Source organism: Leopardus geoffroyi, chromosome B2 (genome assembly GCF_018350155.1).
Source record: "Leopardus geoffroyi isolate Oge1 chromosome B2, O.geoffroyi_Oge1_pat1.0, whole genome shotgun sequence".
Taxonomy (NCBI): Eukaryota; Metazoa; Chordata; class Mammalia; order Carnivora; family Felidae; genus Leopardus; species Leopardus geoffroyi.
In genome coordinates this window covers 109,386,172-109,406,188 of record NC_059332.1, presented here as the reverse complement: position 1 = coordinate 109,406,188, position 20,017 = coordinate 109,386,172, and the positions used below count along the sequence as shown (strand labels likewise).

The following is a 20,017-nucleotide window of genomic DNA, read 5'->3' as shown; positions in this document are numbered from 1 at the left end:
ATCTAGATAAGACTGCTTTTCGATGTTTAATATTTGGAGTATTGGTAGTGTTCCAGTGGCTGGGTATTAATAAAAGTCTTTTAAATTATAGGTGAGATATGAAGCCTTGCAAATGTTATGTTCAGCTCCGCCATCTGATGTACTGAATTGTGAAAATTGGACCACTCTCTGTGAAAAACTGACGATGTCCCTTTCAGATCCTGATCCTGTGTTTAGTGTAAGGAAATGCTTATAGAACATATACATTTTTAAAGTTTATTTATATTGAGAGAGAAAGAGTGCGAGTGTGTGCAAGTGGGAGAGGTGCAGTGAGAGAGAGGGAGGGAGAGAATCCCAAGCAGCCTCTGCACTGGCAGTTCCATCTGGGCCTGAACTCACAAATCACAGAGATCATGACCTGAGCCAAAGTCAGGCGCTTAACTGACTCAGCCACCTATCTGGGTGCTTTCTATAGAAATGATATTTTAAAAATTTGTTTTCCTACCATTCTGTAAGCAAATGGAATTATTATTTTATTTTTTTTATTTTATTTTTCAACGTTTATTTATTTTTGGGACAGAGAGAGACAGAGCATGAATGGGGGAGGGGCAGAGAGAGAGGGAGACACAGAGTCGGAAACAGGCTCCAGGCTCCGAGCCATCAGCCCAGAGCCTGACGCGGGGCTCGAACTCCCGGACCGCGAGATCGTGACCTGGCTGAAGTCGGACGCTTAACCGACTGCGCCACCCAGGCGCCCCTGGAATTATTATTTTAATAGTAGCTCTAATACTCATAGAATTTCAATTCCAGCTTTTGAGTTGTGAAGATTTTCTTTAAAGCATTGACCTAACTCTTTTATGATTAGAATGATCATTGTCACATTTCACTGCCAAATAATAATATAGGTACCTTGTGCATTTTGTTTTATCTTAGAAAGGGATATCCAATTTGTGTCTTGTTTTTGAGTTAAGAAAAATATTTTAAAAGATTATTTAAAGCATTTTTGAAAGAATTAATGACATATGAAAATTTGCATTTAAAATGATCAGAATTTATTGTAACTGAATCATAAGCATTTTTCTTATGGATTTAAGTGTTTATTTAGAGATTGCTTAATTGCTTAAAAAGAAAAGAAAACTAAAGCCAAGTTTAGAAGACAATTGAGATGAATCATAAAGCAAATATAGAAAATTCCAAAAATTATAAAATTATGAAGTCAGAAAAATGATTGAATGTAAAAAATGATTCTCCTATAACTTCTCAGAAATGCTATTACATGAGTAAGATCATATTAAAAAGTATAGTTCTATTGGTAATATCGATAATGTGACTTAAAAAATTCTGCTAGGGGCATCTGGCTGGCTAAGTCAGTACAGCATGCAACTCTTGATCTTGGGGTGGTAAGTTCGAGGCCCACACTGGGTGTAGAGATTACTTAAAAAAATAATAAAATCTTAAAAAATCTGGCTATATCCCATATCACATTTAAATGCAAAGTAGGTTTAGAGGGTCTTTTTTCTTAATTGATGTATCAGTGAAGAAAAATTTTGCTTTAAAATTATTATGGTGTTTTGTACAAAATTAAAGATATTAGCATGAGGGTTAAAATGTACTAGCTGTTCAACAGATACGTATTGATTACCAACAATGTGCAGCATTCTAATCTAGATGCTGGAAACACACTGACCAAGACATTAGTCTCCGCCTTCATAGAACTTACATTCTACTAGAGGAGTGGGACAGTAAGCAGTTATTTAAAAAAAAAAAAAGCTGAATACATTTATCTGTTGAAAATCATACTCTTCCATCAATGAAGATATAATTATACTGGTAAACAGGAGTCGTTTGGGAACAGAAGTGGTTTGTTGATTTTTATAAGGGGGGAAAATGTGTTCCAATTACCTAATACCCAGATGTAGTTCAGCTTTACTGACACTAGATGATGCAGACTTCTGTAAAAACTCAATGATCCAAGAACTTCGGAAGGGAAAAAGACTTTTCAGGGTCACTTTTAACATTTCAAGGCTTTCTAAAAGGAAATGAAATTATTAATTTCTGTGTATTTTTTCTTAACAAAGAATAGTGGTCAGGCAAATTTCCTTTAATTATTTAAAAAATTACATAATAATTTTTATAAACCATGAATATCCTAATGGGTCAATATAAGTGGTTTTGTTTAGCTATTACAGATTATTCACAAGAGTGTTGTCGATACTTACAATTGGAAGAAGTTGTTATAGAGGGGAGATGGTAATAGAACCAGTCATTTTGGAGTCGAAAGTAAGGCATGGCATTCTTTTCATTTTAAATTTATGCTTGATCCAAACTCTTGATTGGATTCTTTGATTCTGTTTCTTCATTTCCAACTCTAAAGAACTCTTCCATGTAATTTAGTGAAGCCTATAGTGTTTTAAAAGTGTGACAGATACTTATCAGTTGCTGCAATTATAAAAATAAACTTTCCAAAGTATTTAATATCCTGTGTTCAGTAGGAATTCCTTTGGGTTATTAGAGACTTTAGTCATTTGGGTAACCTTTTTTTAAAAAAAGTAAATTATCCTAACATTTGATATAGGCAAGGTCATTCCCCCCCATACCTCCCACCCCCAGACTAGAACACTTGAGGAAATTTTATGTTTTTATGTAATGGGACATTGAATTTCACTATTAGGATTAATTTCATCACAGTATTAAAGTTGGCATAATTAAAATGATAGCTATTATTTTAAAGTACCTACTAGGGCCAAGTACTTTTCTAGCTACATCTATTATCATTTAATTCATTTACCTTGTGCTCGCTTCGGCAGCACATATACTAATTCATTTACCTTGTGATAATTTCTACTTTGAGTTCTAATAATGTATATTTTGAAAATGTGTTAAATAATACTTTTCTTGGAGATAGGCAAAATATCGGAGTCCTAAATGTCTAATTACTGAAACTACCCATGTAAGCAATTAAAAAAAAAAAACAAAAAAACCAGCAAATGTTGGATTTGGAAAGGAGAATGGTTGTTGTTGTGATTGTTGTTGTTGTTGTTTTTAACCACTTAGTACTCCTGCTGTTGTCTGAACATTGTACCTTACTCTATCAAACCTCACTCTTTCTCCATCCATGTATTTTACTTTTTACTGACCAACATAAGATTGTGCTTTTACTTAAAGGTACATTCCTACTCAGATTTCTGAAAGGTTTCTATTTATTTTCTAAGTTTTTCACTGTGTGAAAAGTGTTTTTTTCATCTCCATTCTATTATAAGAATCTCTGATACAAATCTTTTCGTTTTCATAGGACCGGATTTTAAAATTCTATGCACAGACATTTACTCTTTCACCGTTACATATGACCAAGGAAATTTATACAAGCTTAGGTATGTTTATTAGATTTTTTAAAAGGCATTTTCCTTTATTTGTGCTTAAGAAAGTGGATAGGAAATAACTTTTCAGAAAACACTGCAAATGAATGATGTAATATATTTTTAATTTTTCTTTTCAGCTAAATATTTGAAGTTATACTTTCTTTCTAGAGAAAATCATATTCCTACTCTGTCAACTGGTATAGATATAAGTAATCCTAATGTGATCTGCTTACTTAAAAAGGTATTCACTTGCTATATGCTTTTATTTTTGTTTAAATAGTTCTATATTTAAGAATTCTAATTTTTTGAGAATTGTTACATACTGCTTTTCAGGTTCGTCTTCTAAATGAATATCAGAAAGAGGCTCCATCTTTCTGGATTCGTCACCCAGAAAAGTAAGTCCCCTAATTTATGTCGATATGAAATATAGGAGTGTTACTGTCCCTTGTGCATTACAAGGAGAAAGAATAGAGACAGTCTTAATTGACTTATGTAATTGGGGAGGGATTAATAAAGTTTAGCTTTTCATATTTTGTGCTTAGCTATATGAATGGCTCTTTGCAAATACCATTTTACGCCATTTATTTATTACAAAAAATCTGAATGAGGATGTTGTAGCCTTGTTTCCAATTCTTTTATTATTAGTCTTTGCTACTTTGGACAAGTTCCTTAAGTGTTCTTTAAATTTTTTCCTTTCAGTTCTAAAAGTTTTAATAAGGTTGTAAGAGCCAACTGTTGAGTCTAAAAAGGAAAGTTAAGTTTGGAGAGCCAGTGTTGAAGTAGAAACAAAAGTTTTTTTAAAAAACGGGAAAAAAATTGGGCGTGAATGCCATTTGCTAAAACATAAAAAAAAGTTTTTTTCTAAAAATTTTCACTTTATTATTCCATAAATAGAAAATATATCACTCTGTGTGTGTGGGGGTGTGTGTAATAGCATTTTTTTTTTTTTTTTTCTAAAACTGTTTTATTCCCAAACTTTAAGGTATATGGAAGAGATTGTGGAGAATACTTTGTCCTTATTATCCGTTAAACATGATCAGGGCCATCTTGTCTCACAAAAGATTTTGGATCCAATCTACTTTTTTGCATTGGTTGATACCAAAGCTGTGTGGTTCAAAAAGTGGATGGTAAGGAAAAATGGAATATTTGTCTACTTTTTAGTGCATTGCTGTATTGTGTCAAAGAATAACTAACATTCCAGTTTTTACTATTTATAAGAGTTCTAATCACTTTTACATGTTAACTCACTTAACTCTTATAACAATTTGTGAGATATATGGTATTACTACCCCATTTTACAGATGTGGCAACTGAAATATGGAGAAGTAATTTAAGATTGTTTACCTAGTAAGTGACAGAGCCAAAATAGGATTTTAAATGATAATTCATTTGACTGTTAACCTGAATGACCTATCTAAAATCTGTTCTTTTTTTAGTCTAAAAACTTCAGATTTTTTAAGCAGATGTGGTAGAACATGAGTTCAGTGTTCATTTTTCTCTGACTTAGGATATTTTCAGAAATACCTCCTTTCATTTGCTTCCTCCTGAACCTACAATCTGGAGAATGTTTAATGCCTGAATGCTGGTGATTTCCAGTGGAGCTCATCACTATTCTGGAACTGAAATTAATTTTAAAGATCCTTATACTGTTACCTCCCTCATCTGCTGTGGAATGAGTTGTCTGTCTGGCAGTAGCTGCAGCAGTGTTGGCTTATTATTCTCACATCTTTGTCCCTCTAAGTTTGTCTGCCAGGCATTATGTATTTGTTGCTGTGGCGAAGGGAAAGGGATGGGGCCGTGACTTGCCATGACGAGGAGCAACGTGTTTATTTACTGCTCCATACAGTTTGCACATTACTTAGTTGATGGCTTATTTTTATTTTTGTCTTGCCTTTTGTTATGTAAACTGTATAATGCAATTAACCCAAACAGTTCCGTCCAGAGCTTAGCCCTTACCTGGCTTATAAAGTATATGGTTGATAAGTGTTTGCTCAATTTAATTAACTTGAACCCTTTATGCCTTACATCTGACACTTTATTCTTAATTTTTAGTTATCAAATTATACCTTTATTATAGAAAGTATACAAAATATGTAAAAGCACATATTGAATTTCTACAACACAGGGATAACTATTAAGATTTTGGTTTATGTAGTTACATTATATACACTTTTAAATTTATTGGTTTAGATCTTTAACAAATCTTATTCTGTTAATACATTTTTTCACTTAACATATTTTATTGTCAGTACTTGATTCTCAAGAGTATGCAGCAGATCACAGAAACACTAACCAACAGAAAATTTTATATATATATATATATAAATTAGCTCCTGTGTTCTAGTATTAATGAAAATTCATTACATTATCCTACACTCATCTAAGTCAGAGGTTGGCAGACTTTCTTAAAGGGACAGACAATAAATTTTTGGTTTTGTGGACTGTACTGTCCCTGCACCTATTCAATTCTGTTGTAACCCCAAAGCATCCTTAGACAATATATAAATGAATGGATGTAACTATTCCAATAAAACTTTATGTACCAAATCAGGTGGCAGCTGAACTTGGCCTGGGAATTTGGTGTAGTGACTCTGGTCTAAGGGATGCACTATGAGGATTTCTTTTCAGAACATAGTCAAAAGTAGGAGTGCTGATTCATAGGGGCACATGTACCCCAATGTTTATAGCAGTGATTTCAACAATAGCCAAATTATGGAAAGAGCCCAAATGTCCATCAACTAATGAGTGGATAGAGAAGATTTGGTTTATATATATGATGGAATACTACTTGGCAATGAGAAAAAATGAAATCCTGTCATTTGCAACAACGTGGATGGAACTGGATAGTATTAAGCTAAGTGAAATAATTCAGTCAGAGAAAGATATGTTTTCACTCATATGTGGAACTTGAGAAACTTAACAGAAGACAGTGGGGGAAGGGAAGGGGAAAAAATAATTTCAAACAGAGAGGGAGGCGAATCATAAGAGACTCTTGAATGTGGAGAACAAACTGAGGGTTGATTGCGGGGGTGGGGGAGGGAGGGAATGGGTGATGGGCATTGATGAGGACACTTGTTGGGATGAGCACTGGGTGTTGTACGTAAGGGATGAATCACAGGAATCTAACCCCAAAACCGAGAGCACACTGTATACACTGTATGTTAGCTAACTTGACAATAAATTTTTAAAAATATAATTTATATTATATTTAATATAATTTAATAACATTTATATTCTCCCCTTTGTGGAAAGCATAAAAAGTATGTTTTAATCCCACTATATTTAGTTCTAAGGAGATAATTATTTTTTTGGCACTTTGAATTATTTAAAATACATGATTGGCAGTAAGTGATTAAGATACTATTGCTTCAGAGCATTTCAAGCCTGGCAAATTTCTGCATATGTAGATAGTACAGTATCCTTCATTGTGACGGTTGTGATCTTCCTCACCCCGGCTTTTGTGTCTTTCCTTTCCTTCTGATATGTGTGTTGATAATGGTTTTAAAGTAACAACATGGAAACTGGTTGCAGTTGAGGGATAGAATATTTTTCTACTTGTCTGTCAATAAATGATCTACGGTTCTTTTCATACCATTTGCATTCTGGTAATTGCTATGCTCATAATCCATTGTACATAGAAAAACCTATTTTGTACTGATTACAATAATTTCAAACTGTTATTGGTAATTCATGTTATTGGAAATGATTCGGGAAAAATAGACTTTGAGTGGTATAGCTTGAATATTAAATATCATTTTCTCCTAATTTTAGCATGCATATTATAGCAGAACTGCAGTACTAAGACTTCTTGAAAAGAAATATAAATCTTTGGTAAGTCTGTTTCTGTCCTTATGTTGAGAAATAATATCACAAAAAGATACATGATGTAATAAGTTGAATGTGCAAAGTTGATAATTTATCTTGGATCATGAAATAATTCCCCCCCCCCTTTTTATAAATGTTTATTTATTACGAGAGAGAGCATGCATGTGTGTGTGAGCTGGGGAGGGCCAGAGACAGAGGGAGAGAGAATCCCAAGCAGGCTCCATGCTGTCCGTGCATAGCGTGACACGGGGCTCGAACCCATGAACCATGAGATCATGACCTGAGCTGAAATCAAGAGTTGGATGCTTAGCCGAATGAGCCACCCTGGCACCCTGAAACAATTCCTCTTTTATGTGATTTTTTTTTAAACTACCATTTTGTGACATATAAAAGGATAAAAGTATAGAATTGAGTAATAGGATAACATTTAGGAAATACATAATTACGTCGTAAATTGGGATGCTAACAAGCAAGTTGAAACAAGCCCTATTTTTAAGTATTGTGACTTAATTCAGGTCAGGTATTTGTAGGGGAGTTAGTTCTATAAAATATACCCATGCTCTGGACTGAAAGTTGTATTAAAAACTCAGAATGATATGTGCTTTTGCATTTACAAAAATTAATTCAAGTTACATCAAATAAAAACTAAAACTATAAAATATATTAGCAAAATGTTCCACGTTTATTGCTATCAGTGGAATAATGTGTAAAGACTTGAAAATAAATCAAGTCTAATAACAAACATGAAATGTGAAATTTATTAAAATACTTTAAAAGTTCTAATAGGACTTTGAAATGATAAATATGATTTATGTAGTTAGAATCTTGAGTTTAAAAGTCAGGAGAAGGGAAATGGTCCTAGAGTTGTGAATTTCTGGGTGAATGCAGTAGAGCATAAAATGAAAAAAGAAAACTTGTTTTGTGTTTGAGAATCAAGAGAACTGAGTTTCAGAAGAGAGAGAGAGGGATGTTGAATAGAACAGGAGTTTATTTGTAGAGGTAATAAGTGTTTAAAAATGTTTAATGACTTGAAATAAAATCCTTCCACGTCTCCTTTCCCTCCCATTCCCATTTTAAATGAAAATTTGTTGCCATATGAACACAAACTGATCTTGTTAAAATAGAGAAAGGGGGAAAACCCAATGATTCCCCTCTCCCTATAACTCATTGTTGCTGTCATAGGGGCTTGGGTGGAAATATTGCAAATGTTTCTTATAGATTAACTTTTGAAATAAGGAACAGATTTTTAAGAGTTAATTATACCATAATCAATTTTTAGTCTGAAAATAGTTACTTTATTATAAACAACTTACGTATTTTATCAACTGAATCAAGTATTTCTTATACATAATTGGTCAAACTTGCATGAGATTCCGACTTAAACCTCATATTCTCTTAAAAACTTTCCTGAACCTACAAAATATGTAAAGACTGTGTGTGTGTGTGTGTGTGTGTGTGTGTGTGTGTATAAGTTTTAAAGCAAACATGGCCCAACTTTTGAAAGGAAACCTTGGGGAAAATGGATACAAGATCTATCTCCACTTTTCAGAATTGAGGATCAGATTTTGGACGTCTACAGTGGAAACTTTAAGACCACTCCATGCATTTTCCTTTTGCTTTGTAAGAGTTCCTTGCGTGAGGACTTGAGTCACAGCAGCCTGCTTAGCACGATGTCCTGCTAAAGCATTTCCTTTAGCTTCTCCTCTGTGCACTCTGATAACATTTTCTACAACACTGGAATATCTGCATTGTCCAGTAGAGTGGCCACTAGATATATGTGGCTACTGAAAACTTGGGATGAATTTCAGGAACCCGAGAAGCTGGGTATTTTTAACTTTAATTGTAACTTAGAACTAATACATGGTTAGAAGCCACTTGATGTAATTCTATTCTATTCTATATTTATGACGTTTATGAAATTTTAAGTAGGTAGTGTTAGACAACACAATTTATGTATGTGCTGTTGATTTTTAAGAGCTGAGAAAATTGAGAACGTTATTTCCATAGCATTGTAAAGTCACGAACTAGTTGAAAAACATTTGGTCTATCAGCACAAATATTTAATCTTTTATTTTTAATATCTTCATTCTTTGTCCAGTCTACCCTGAAGTGCATAGCTTTTGAAATGGCTTTATGTAGTGTATTTCCTTTTTTTCTTGCTCTCTCAAAGTCATTTAAAAAATATTGACAGGTTATTTCAATTCTCCCTGGGTTTTTCATGTACCCTGTTTTTTAACCTCCCTCCATCTTATGGTTTAGCAATTAAGGCTGGTATGTGTTTGATAGTACAGGAGAATAAGTATCAAATAAAATCCTGAATTTTACAGCAAATTTTTGTTTTCCTGGAGTTTAGGAAAATCATTCTTTATACCCTCAATTTGACTCTTAAATTAGACTCTTAAACAAGACTATTGTTTAAATTTTCCTACTATAAATTTGTATAAATTTTGTATAATTTTTTCCTACTATAAATTTGCTTTCTGCTTCAGTTTAAAGGGGATATTATATAATGTGGTTGTTTTCTCTCCTGAGCATGTGCCTTTTTTTGTTTTGTTACCTTTTTCTAAATAATAAAAGGTGCAATATTTAAGAAGCAAGGGGAAAGGGGAAGGAACAGAAGTGGTTGGTGAAGATAAAGCTGGGTAGGGATGGGCACTGGAAGGATGGATTTCTGAAGGTTTGAATGGAAGCGAACTAAATAGCCTTTTTGAAAGACCATCTTGGAGATTATATTTTGAGTTATCAGCTGAGGAAACTGACTAGGTTTTGCTCTTTTGTCTCCTATTTTAGAGCTGCTCTGAAGTATTTATTTTGTCATGTCAGAAATTACTCATACTGGTATTGTTGTAATTCATTTTTGGTTGTTCCTGTTTACCAGGGTCTGTGTAAGAGCTAGGATTTTAAGAATAAGTTCATCCAGGAAGTAGGAGTTCTATCAGAAGGAGGTTGAAGCTTAAATTTAGACAAACATGAAACACACTTTTGCCCAAAAGTTTATGAATGATGTCTCAGGTTCTGATAAAGCAGAAGCTAGTGAGAACTATATATGATCAGTTACATGAATTGACAAGTTGGAGTATCCTTTTGAAATTTTTGTAGGATTCCCAAGGCAATTTGACTAGTTGCTTTTGCATGAATTTGTTGCTGGTAGCCAGGAATCTCAGGGCTGGCTTGGATTTGATTCACTGGATTAGAGACTTTTTAGACTATCCCTCCTTCTGTTCTCTATGGAACAGTCTTTTGTATATTCAGTAGATGCAAGATAAACCAAAATAAAACAGGAGTTAAGACTGTGTAAATAACAAAAGTAAAGCAAACACAGAAGAATAAGCTGGTTAATAGCATAAATATTTACCAAATGGTGCCCCTGCAAAACAAAAGCTACTTTCTAGAAAGACTTATGTCATAAATCTTAAGATAACAAATAATTTAGCAATGAATACTCAATGAAGCAAGTCTGAGCTCAGATTGTTGAGGCCAACTCACATAGTCATAGATCTGAAGGACTATCAGAGTTTGGGACTCGGGGGGGGGCCCAGTGAACATTCTTTATCTGGGGATCCCTTAGAATGCCACCAAGTGTGAGCCTTCAAGGTAATCTGGATGGAAGCACTAGAATTGTCAAGGATTAAGACTGCTGTTGAATATCTGAAATAACACATAAAGCCAAATTTATTGCTTAAGTTAGGCAAAGCAGATTTTTAATCTTCCAAGGTTTTGGGGAAAGCTTAGAACTCAGAAATTGGTAGACTTTCAGAGGTGAGAGTAGTTCATACCAGCAGTGGAAGGATGGCAGCTCGGGTGAGATTGTTGCTGACTGACTGGCTTCTACAAACATATTTCCTGGAGTGTTTCTCTTGTTGTTAGCTCATTTTGCAGCAGCAAGGGGCTAACACTGATGGGTTGGATTTCAGAAATATATTTTTCAGATGTGTTGACATGTATTGATTTACAAGGTTTTAAACTTGTTATTCCAGATACCTGTTATCATGGGTTATATAGATTTGTCATCAATTTGCTAAATAAATTTAAATTCGGTTATGATGTTTATTATTTGTGGAACAGTCAGCTTTTTACTAGGATTATGTGGAAATTTTTTGTTCTTAATGAGTAGGTGTTATGCTGGAAAAGAGAAGGGGTGTGGTTAAGGTTGTGGCAGGAAAATATGTCAGGGCAGCAGAATAGCATGTTTAAAGGCTTAGGCTTAGGAAAACACAAAGCACATTTAGAAACTCTACATATTTTGTGACTGGACACAGGAAATTTCCTGAAAGTTGGTTCTCTGAATGCTAATTTAAGTAATAATGTTGTTTGAAAATCACTTGGATATTTTAAATTGGGACTGTGACAGTTGATGTACTCATGCCTGGGGCAGTGTGTAATTCCATAAAAATAGACCTATTTAAGGGAAATTTTTAGTCGTTTTCCTTTTAGAAGTACAAGTGTTGAGTTTGTTGTAAATGTCTGTTCACAGTGCTTCAGTTTTTTTTTTTTTCAACGTTTATTTATTTTTGGGACAGAGAGAGACAGAGCATGAACGGGGGAGGGGCAGAGAGAGAGGGAGACACAGAATCGGAAACAGGCTCCAGGCTCTGAGCCATCAGCCCAGAGCCTGACGCGGGGCTCGAACTCCCGGACCGCGAGATCGTGACCTGGCTGAAGTCGGACGCTCAACCGACTGCGCCACCCAGGCGCCCCACAGTGCTTCAGTTTTAACTGTGTTGATTTAGTGAGGTTTTGAGTGCATTTGCTTTTGATTAATTGGTCATTGGTCATATGTTGAATTGACTTTTGGTGACTGAGTTTTACAGAGGTAGATGTATTTCTGTGTTTGTGCGTGTGTGTATGGCTGGGATGGAGGTATCCAAGAAGAATGAAACTAATGTCTGATCTTAGTTTTTCTATATAATATGTCAAATTTAGGAGATTGGCTTTTATATTAGAGGCTTTTATATTAGAGCCACTGATAGGTTAAGTACTCAAGTGACATTATATTAGGGCTTTGGAAAATTTTGAAAATGGGTTGAAGGTGCTAGATGAAGATAGAGAAATGTTGAAGCAAAAAGATGAAGAGGATTCATCCAAGCAAAAGATGAACGAAACATGAGTTTAGTCTGTGGCAGCATGAATTGGGTTAAATATATGGAATCGGGAGTACTATTGTTTTTATTTTTATTTTTTATTTTTTTTACATTTATTTTTGAGAGAGAGGGAGAAGAAGGAGGAGGAGGGGAGGAAGAAGGGCAGGAAGAGGAGGAAGAGGGGCAGAAAGAGGGAAACAAAAGAATCCCAAGCAAGCTACATGCTGTAAGCCCAGAGCCCGATGCAGGGCTCAAACTCAGGAACCATGAGATCGTGACCCGAGCTGAAATCAAGAGTCAGATGCTTAACTGACTGAGCCACAGGCACCCCAAGTACTGTTATTTTTAGAATATAGGGTTTAGAGGACTTGGTTTTTAAAATAGGGGATGGGTAAGGACTTCATTGAGTGATTAATATCATTCATTGAGAGAAGTAACACAGGAGGAGGAATATAGGAAGAATTTGGGGAAAGGTAAAACTTTAGATTTTATACAAGTTTGAGATCGAGATTTTCAAGAGGCAGTTTCATTTTGATCTGGATCTCTAAAGTTTGATTTAGATAAGACAGATATCGGAGGAGGTCTGCAAGACCACCCCTCAGATTTGATGATTTGCTGGAGGACTAGTAGGACTCAACGATAGTTGTACTCTCAGCTATGATTGTAACAAAAAAAGTATGCAAAGAAATTGACATAGGGAAAAGGAGCTTTGGGTGAAGTCTGGAGGATACCAACCTTAAGCTTCCAAGAGTTCTTGCTCTGTCCCCCACAGTGGAGTCCTGATGTGACTCCACTTAATTCCTCCAGCATCATTATAATAGCTCATGTGAAATGTCCTCCAGAGACACTCATTAAAGACTCTGCCCCCAACCCCCTTTTTTTAAATTGGGGATTGATTATGTAGGTATCTTCTGCCTAGCATATACCAGGATTTCAGACTCCCAGAAGGAAAGCAGGTGTTGAGCATAAATCTCATTGTTTGTACACACTATTTAGGTACAGAGAGCCCTTCTTATCAGTTCTTGGAATTTCCTCTTGAGATAACCTCCCAGATGGAGTCAGGGTCAAACTTTGCAAGCAGGCATTTCTTACAATGGAAGTCCTGCCATATTAACTCCTTTCTGCATAAAACTGAGGCCATACAAATGAGACTGGGAAATCCATCAATTCATTGACACCACAACTATGAACTTGCCTCTGTCCACACAATCTTCATCTTTTTTCCCATTGAAAACTTAATCCTTCCTTCCCCTTAGATTCTGTCTGCTTGTCTCTTAGATACTTTTTTTCTATCCACTCTCCTCTGTCTCTCCTATATAGTCAAACTCTTCTTCTCTGCTGGCTTCTTCCAATAACATCTAAGCATGATCATACCCTTCTAACTTGAAAAAGAATTCAGTGTTGACTCTATTTTGTACACCAAAGGTTGCTGTATTTTTTTTATTCCTTCTTTACAGCCAGCCTTCCTGAAAATGAAAGTTATACCAACTGCGTCTACTTTGTTGGTTCTTTTTTTTTTTTTTTTCCATTACAGTTTGGCTTATTCCCCAAACTCTCATGAAACTGATCTTTTCAGGGTCATCAACAATCTCTTTATTGCCAGTGTAACAATTATTACTCCTTATCTCATGGTGGCCTCCATTTTGAGAACTAGAATGAGAGGACATGTACTGGAAGTGGGTACATCCAAGGGAAAGGGGAGGGGATTTGAAAAAGTCTATGTGGGGAGAATGGGAGAAGGAGGTAGAATGGAGACTCCTAGGAGAATGACTGGGTTCAGTACAGGCTGGAAATCATTTTCTGTTGTCATTGTTCTTTGAATTAGAAGATTTTTCTTTATCAGTTTTCATCAGTGCTGGTATCCGAGATGGAAGTGAAGGCTTGATCTAGTTCATATTTTGCTGGTATGATAGGAAGACAAGTCTCGAAGGCAATACCTGTAAGGGGTATTGGCAAGAGCGTTCTTAAAGTCATGGTCACAGAACTTTTGCATCTCTCACTATGAAGTATGTATCTATCTTTGTCCATTTACACTGACAGTATAGCAATATTGTTGGTCTTCAAGTATTTTTGGTGTTTTCCGGAATGATGCCATACTTAAAATGTAAGTGGGGAAGTTGAGCTTCTGTGGACTGGAAAAGTATTATTTTAAATACTTTTGTTAAATATTTTTCTCAGCATATTTTTATAACATTGATTAACTTTTTTTTTTTTTACTACTTGAAATTGGGGGCTACAAATTTCTAGAATTAATAAGTTATTATTTTATTAGATAACTACAGCAGTTCAGCAGTGTGTTCAGTACTTTGAGTTGTGTGAGGCCATGAAAATCGATGAGATTTTGGGTCATTCAAAGCATTGTGGTAAGTATTGTTTTTTTCTGTTACATACTTTTAAAAATGACCTCTTAGCTTAGTAGCTTAGTAACTTATTTTTAATGGTTAGTAGCATAGTAAATTAGACCACTTCTGCTAATATAAAATATTTTCACAAATTTAAAAACTACATCACAATGATAATTTTAATTTCCAATGTGGAGCTGTTATCGATGTTCTTCTTACATCTGAAGTTCTTCAACTTATACTAGAGTATATGTCCTAATCTGTTACACTGCAATAATATACTGCTTATTCTTTCCTCTGGTATAGTAGTCATTTATTTGTCCTTATGCATTTTAGGAGGGGGAGCATTTCTGTAAAATATTGTTTTATTATTAGATAACCCACCCTGTGATTCCTCTCTGCTTATCCTGTCCGAGCTATAAAATACCCTAGATGTGTATTACGCTAAGCAAAATTAGAGAAAGACCAACATTATAAGACTTCACTCATATGAGGACTTTAAGACACAGAACAGATGAACATAAAGGAAGGGAAGCAAAAATAATAGAAAAACTGGGAAGGGGACAAAACATAAGAGACTCTTAAATATGGAGAACAGACGGTTACTGGAGGGGTTGTGGGAGGGGGGGATGGGCTAAATGGGTAAGAGGCATTAAGGAATCTACTCCTGAAATCATTGTTGCACTAAATGCTAACTAATTTGGATGTAAATTACAAAAATAAATACAATTTAAAAAGTTAAAATACCCTAGATGTTTCATAATCTGGCCTTAATTGCTCTATTGAACCTCATCTCAGGAATAAAATGAATATTCTTTTATAGTAAGATTTTTCTGCATACCAGTGTCTATACACTTCTGTTAATCTTTTATCATTCTCTTATGTCACTTCTCTAAGCAAATAGTACTCTGAGAATATGAAGATCTTATTTTTTTATCTTCAGGTAAATTCTATAACTCAAGCAAGAAAAAATGGTCAAAGACCTGTAATTAGTGGGTTTCAAAAACTAGCATTTTGTACTAGAGGAGGAAGTACAGGAGCTAGAATTTATTCTTCAAGAGAAGGAAAAAGATAAGTTTATATAAACCTCTCTCCTTTTAAATTTATGTATTTAAAAATTTTCTTGGTATTAAAATACTCTAGGGCTTTTTTTTTTTTTCTCTCCCTACTACTACCAGGACATCATGAATTTCCTCTCTTCCCTATCTAGTGAAGACCTGGGATGCTTCATGTCCCGCCCGCCCCCACCATTTCTTTCAAAATCCTTGCTCTTTCTCTGAGTTTCTTGTCTGCAGTTGCTTGTCTTTAGATCAGTTCTGTCTTTCATCTTCTTTGGTCTTCAGGAAATTGAGCAGACAGCATTAGTGATATAATTAGTGCACATACATACTTTTCTAACCATAGCTGCTATGTTTATTGCATCCTCTTAGATTTTCCTTCTGCAGTGTCCATAATAGTTATTGCAAGCTTTCGCCAGTTTTAGCATGGATCCTGCTCTGCTCTGGCCTACTTTTCTCTCAAGAGGAGACCTTGCATCCCACTTCACTAAGAAAAGCAGAACTTTACAGAGATGAATTCCCCAGATGTCCTTCTTCTAAGCATACAATGCATGTTTATATGTCCTTATCAATATTCCCTTTCTTTGGGCTGCACTGAAGAAGTATTCTTTTCCAGATTGATCTTTGTTCTTGATTTTATTCCTCTCTGATGTTCTTTGGGGTTTTGTTCCTGTTTTAGAAAGGGGACATTGCTTCGCTTGTTATTGTGTCTCCCTTTTTGTTGGTACCTTCCCCTGCATACTCTGAACCTGCTTATGTATCTTTCAAATAGAAACCTGAACCAGTTCACCTGTATCTTACTTCCCTGCTTCCCTGCAGAGAAAACTCTTCTAAGTATCCTAAATATATCCAGGCCCCATTTCTTTACCTCCTATTTACTTTTCAACCATTCTTTCTTATATTTTCTCATCATTGTGAGGAATCATAATTTCACTGGAAAGCCTTTTTTTTTTTGGTATGTTTGTACCCACAAGGGTTTTGCCCTTTGCTTTTTTTTTTTTTTTTTAATGTTTATTCACTTTTGAGAGAGAGCGAGGGAGGAACAGAGAGAGAGGGAGACAGAATCCAAAGCAGGCTCCAGGCTCTGAGCTGTCAGCACAGAGCCCAACATGGGGCTTGAATCCACGAACCTTGAATTCATGACTTGAGCCAAAGTTGGACGCTTAACCAACTGAGCCACCCAGGCGCTCTGAGCACTCGCCCTTTGCTCTTGTTTTCCTCCTCTTAGTCTACCTATTCTCTCTTGGGGGATCATGGTTTCAAGTACTACATATGTATATGATGACCCTGATATTTCAGTCCACCACTTTTCTGAATTTCAAATTCATACGCTTATATCATACTTAGAATATCTCTGGGTGCTCCATGGGCACTTTAATGTTAAAATGTCAAGGACTAAAATCACTTTCTTCTGTATCTTTACTGGTTTCTCCCTCTTTTCCCCTTTAGAATTACTTAAATAGAATAAAAATTCACTGTCTACACAGATGTTGAGTTAGTAACTTGAGGATTTTGTTGTTATTTCACAGTCCACATGTAGTTCTGTCTAAGGCCTGCCTATTGATTTAATTTTCTATACATTTATCTTTCTGCTCTTCTCCATTTTTGTTGTTGATGCTTTTGCTCATGATGTTTTTAGTTTTATTTCACGCCTTTACCTTCTTCCATCTATCTTTTATGCTATCATCAGGGTTAGTTTTTCACATGCGTGTTTGATTACTTTCATGCTTACAACCCTTTAATATCATTTCAGTTGCCTCTATAATAAAACCCATATTCCTTCTGCAGCTTAGTCCTCTGTGATCTGCCCCTGCTACCAGCTAGCCTCTTGTCTCTGCCACTTGTCCTCCTCAAGCTCTGGTCATACTAGACTATTTGCCGTACTCTGAATTGGAAGCCCAGTTTCATGTTTCTTACTGTTCTTTGACATCAGATAGTTCGAGGTCTTATATAAAACAGATACTGAGGAGATCTTGAATGTGTGGATGGATGAATGAATGAATGATATATTTTAGGTGTATATATTTTACAGATTCTAATTTTATTTACTAACATGGTTATAGTCTTCATAGTATTAACTTTTAATTGGTAGAATTTAAACAGTGATATTTTCTAATGACTTTCTCCCTTTCTTATTTTTGAAGTTCCTCTTGATAACAGGTGATAACTCTGACAATCCTATGCTATTTTGGAATGAACACTGTATGCATGTTACACTTTCATGAGCTTAAATTTGTGATGAATGCTTTTCCCCAGAGATTTAGGTGTTATAGGATCTTAGGAAAGATAATTAACTTTTTTTTTTTATACCATCAGAGTCTTCATTATAGACTGCAACCCTCTTTAATGTTCAGAAGGGAATGAAGATAGGTACTATCTAAAAAATACATTAAAATAAATGTATTTGTTTGCTTCTCTTTTAAGGGAACAAACAGAAAACCTTCTACTACTCAGGACAAGAATTACAATATATTTATTTCATTCACTCACTGTGCCTTTTAGGAAGATTATTGATCTATACACAAGGCAGACGGCTATTTCCTATAAAGCTGAAGAATAGAAAAGGTATGTACAATTAGGAGAAACAAATATGTTTAGCTGGTAAGGTGGTTGAGCTATGAATTGCTGAACTTTGGAGATTTTGCATGGTGTCTTCTAGGGTGTGTAGCAACATGGCTTTTAGTCTACTGATGGCTTGTACACCTTTAAGTGTTACAATTCCTTTTTTCAGTATGTGCTTTTCCTTACATTATAGTTTTTTCTATTCAGCCTTTATTGCTTCCCTTATTTCCCCCTGTCTTTCAAAATCCTAGATGTATTGAACAATCCAGATCTGGATTCAGAACTAGAAGACCTCATTTAAATTATAGTTCTCTTATAAACTGGCTGTGACCTTTGGGGAAAATCATATAACCACTGTTTTTTTACTCTATAAAAATGGAATAATATCAGTGATGCTGAGCTCATACAATTTTTGTGATGGTCAGAGATGAGTTTTCAGAATACTGTATTTGTGTTTTTGTTTTATTTTAGAGACAGCGAGTAAGCATGAGCACAAATTGGGGAGAGGAGAGGAGCAGGGAGGGAGGGAATATCCCAAGCAGGCTCCATGCTCAGCACAGAGCCCAATGCAGGGCTCGATCCCACCACCTGGGGAATCAAGACCTGAGCTGAAACCAAGAGTCAGGCACTCAACTGACTGAGCCACCCAGGCACCTCCACAATACTGTTCTATAAACTGCAAAGCCCTGTACCATTTGATATATTACTATGTTACCCTAAGCTCTATTTTTAAAGCTTTCTCCGTCAACTTCAGCACATGCTATTATTTTGCCTCCTTTACAACTTTATACTAGGAATATAGTCGAGAGATCAGCAAACTTTTTCTATAATGTGCCAGATAGCAAATATTTTTGGTTTTGTGAGCCACATACTGTCTTTGTTGAATATCCTGTATATTTGTTTATACACTTGCTCATTTGTGCAAAATAATGATCACAGCATGCCTGAGACTCTATCCATAGGAAGGCCTTCTTGCAAGGTTTCACTCTAGCTGGCATGTGGGAACTTGGATTTCTCACTGTTCCCAGAACTGTTAAGAGTGGTCCACTGTGCCTACGTAAACACTTTGTACACGTAATATAGTTCATGCTGAATATTTGCTGTCATTCTGGGAGTCTGGAATCCTGGTATTTGCTACGCAGAAGGTGCTTACGTCATCAGCCCCCGTGGAAAGCTTGGGCACTGAGTCTCTAGGGAGCTTCTTGGTAGCCAGCATTTCACATGTGTTGTCACAGTTTGTTGTTGGAAGAATTAAGTGTATTTTGTGTGACTCCCCTGGGAGAAGACCCTTGTATGTTTGCACCTGGTTTGTTTTGGACTTCACCTCATGCATTTTTGCTTTGTATCCTTTTGTCGTGATAAATTGTAGCTGGCAGTACAACTATATATTGAGTCCTCCTACCAAATCACTGAATCTGGGCATGGTTTGGGGATCCTTGACACACTTTACGTACCTTGAAAAGTGTAAAACAAAACAAAACATTTTTAGCTTGCAAGCCTTATAAAATTAGGCCATAAATGCTATTGTTTGCCAATTCTGTTACGGAGTATCTTCACTTTGAACACTTCTGTACTGTTCTCTAGTTGTTTTACTTAAGTTTTTCTCCTTGGTTATGCTGGCTGTGAGCTCCTTGACAGAAACTGTTTTATGTACTTGTATATTCTGTAGACGTGTAACTCGAGGCATAAATGAGCACTTAGAGAATGAACTTTCAAGATAAGAGCTGCCATTTTTATGGGTTATTATTGAACTTTACAGAAATAGATTAATAAACAATCTGTGATGTTATTGTAGGTATTTAACTGAAGTT

General features: G+C 35.4%; 1 protein-coding gene across 4 annotated transcripts in view; it reads left to right on the top strand.

The window, feature by feature from the left end:
- Nucleotides 1–20,017, top strand: part of TBC1D32 (TBC1 domain family member 32) — a 201,480-nt gene that overhangs the window by 34,214 nt on the left and 147,249 nt on the right. For 3 of the 4 annotated variants that reach the window (XM_045499429.1, XM_045499432.1, XM_045499430.1), the window contains exons 6-13: nt 92–217; nt 3,272–3,350; nt 3,476–3,579; nt 3,672–3,733; nt 4,321–4,465; nt 7,110–7,169; nt 14,517–14,607; nt 18,069–18,209. In XM_045499429.1, coding sequence (XP_045355385.1) covers nt 92–217; nt 3,272–3,350; nt 3,476–3,579; nt 3,672–3,733; nt 4,321–4,465; nt 7,110–7,169; nt 14,517–14,607; nt 18,069–18,209 — 808 coding nt within the window. The remainder of the gene's footprint in view (nt 1–91; nt 218–3,271; nt 3,351–3,475; nt 3,580–3,671; nt 3,734–4,320; nt 4,466–7,109; nt 7,170–14,516; nt 14,608–18,068; nt 18,210–20,017) is intronic. The other variant, XM_045499431.1, reaches the window with a different exon arrangement.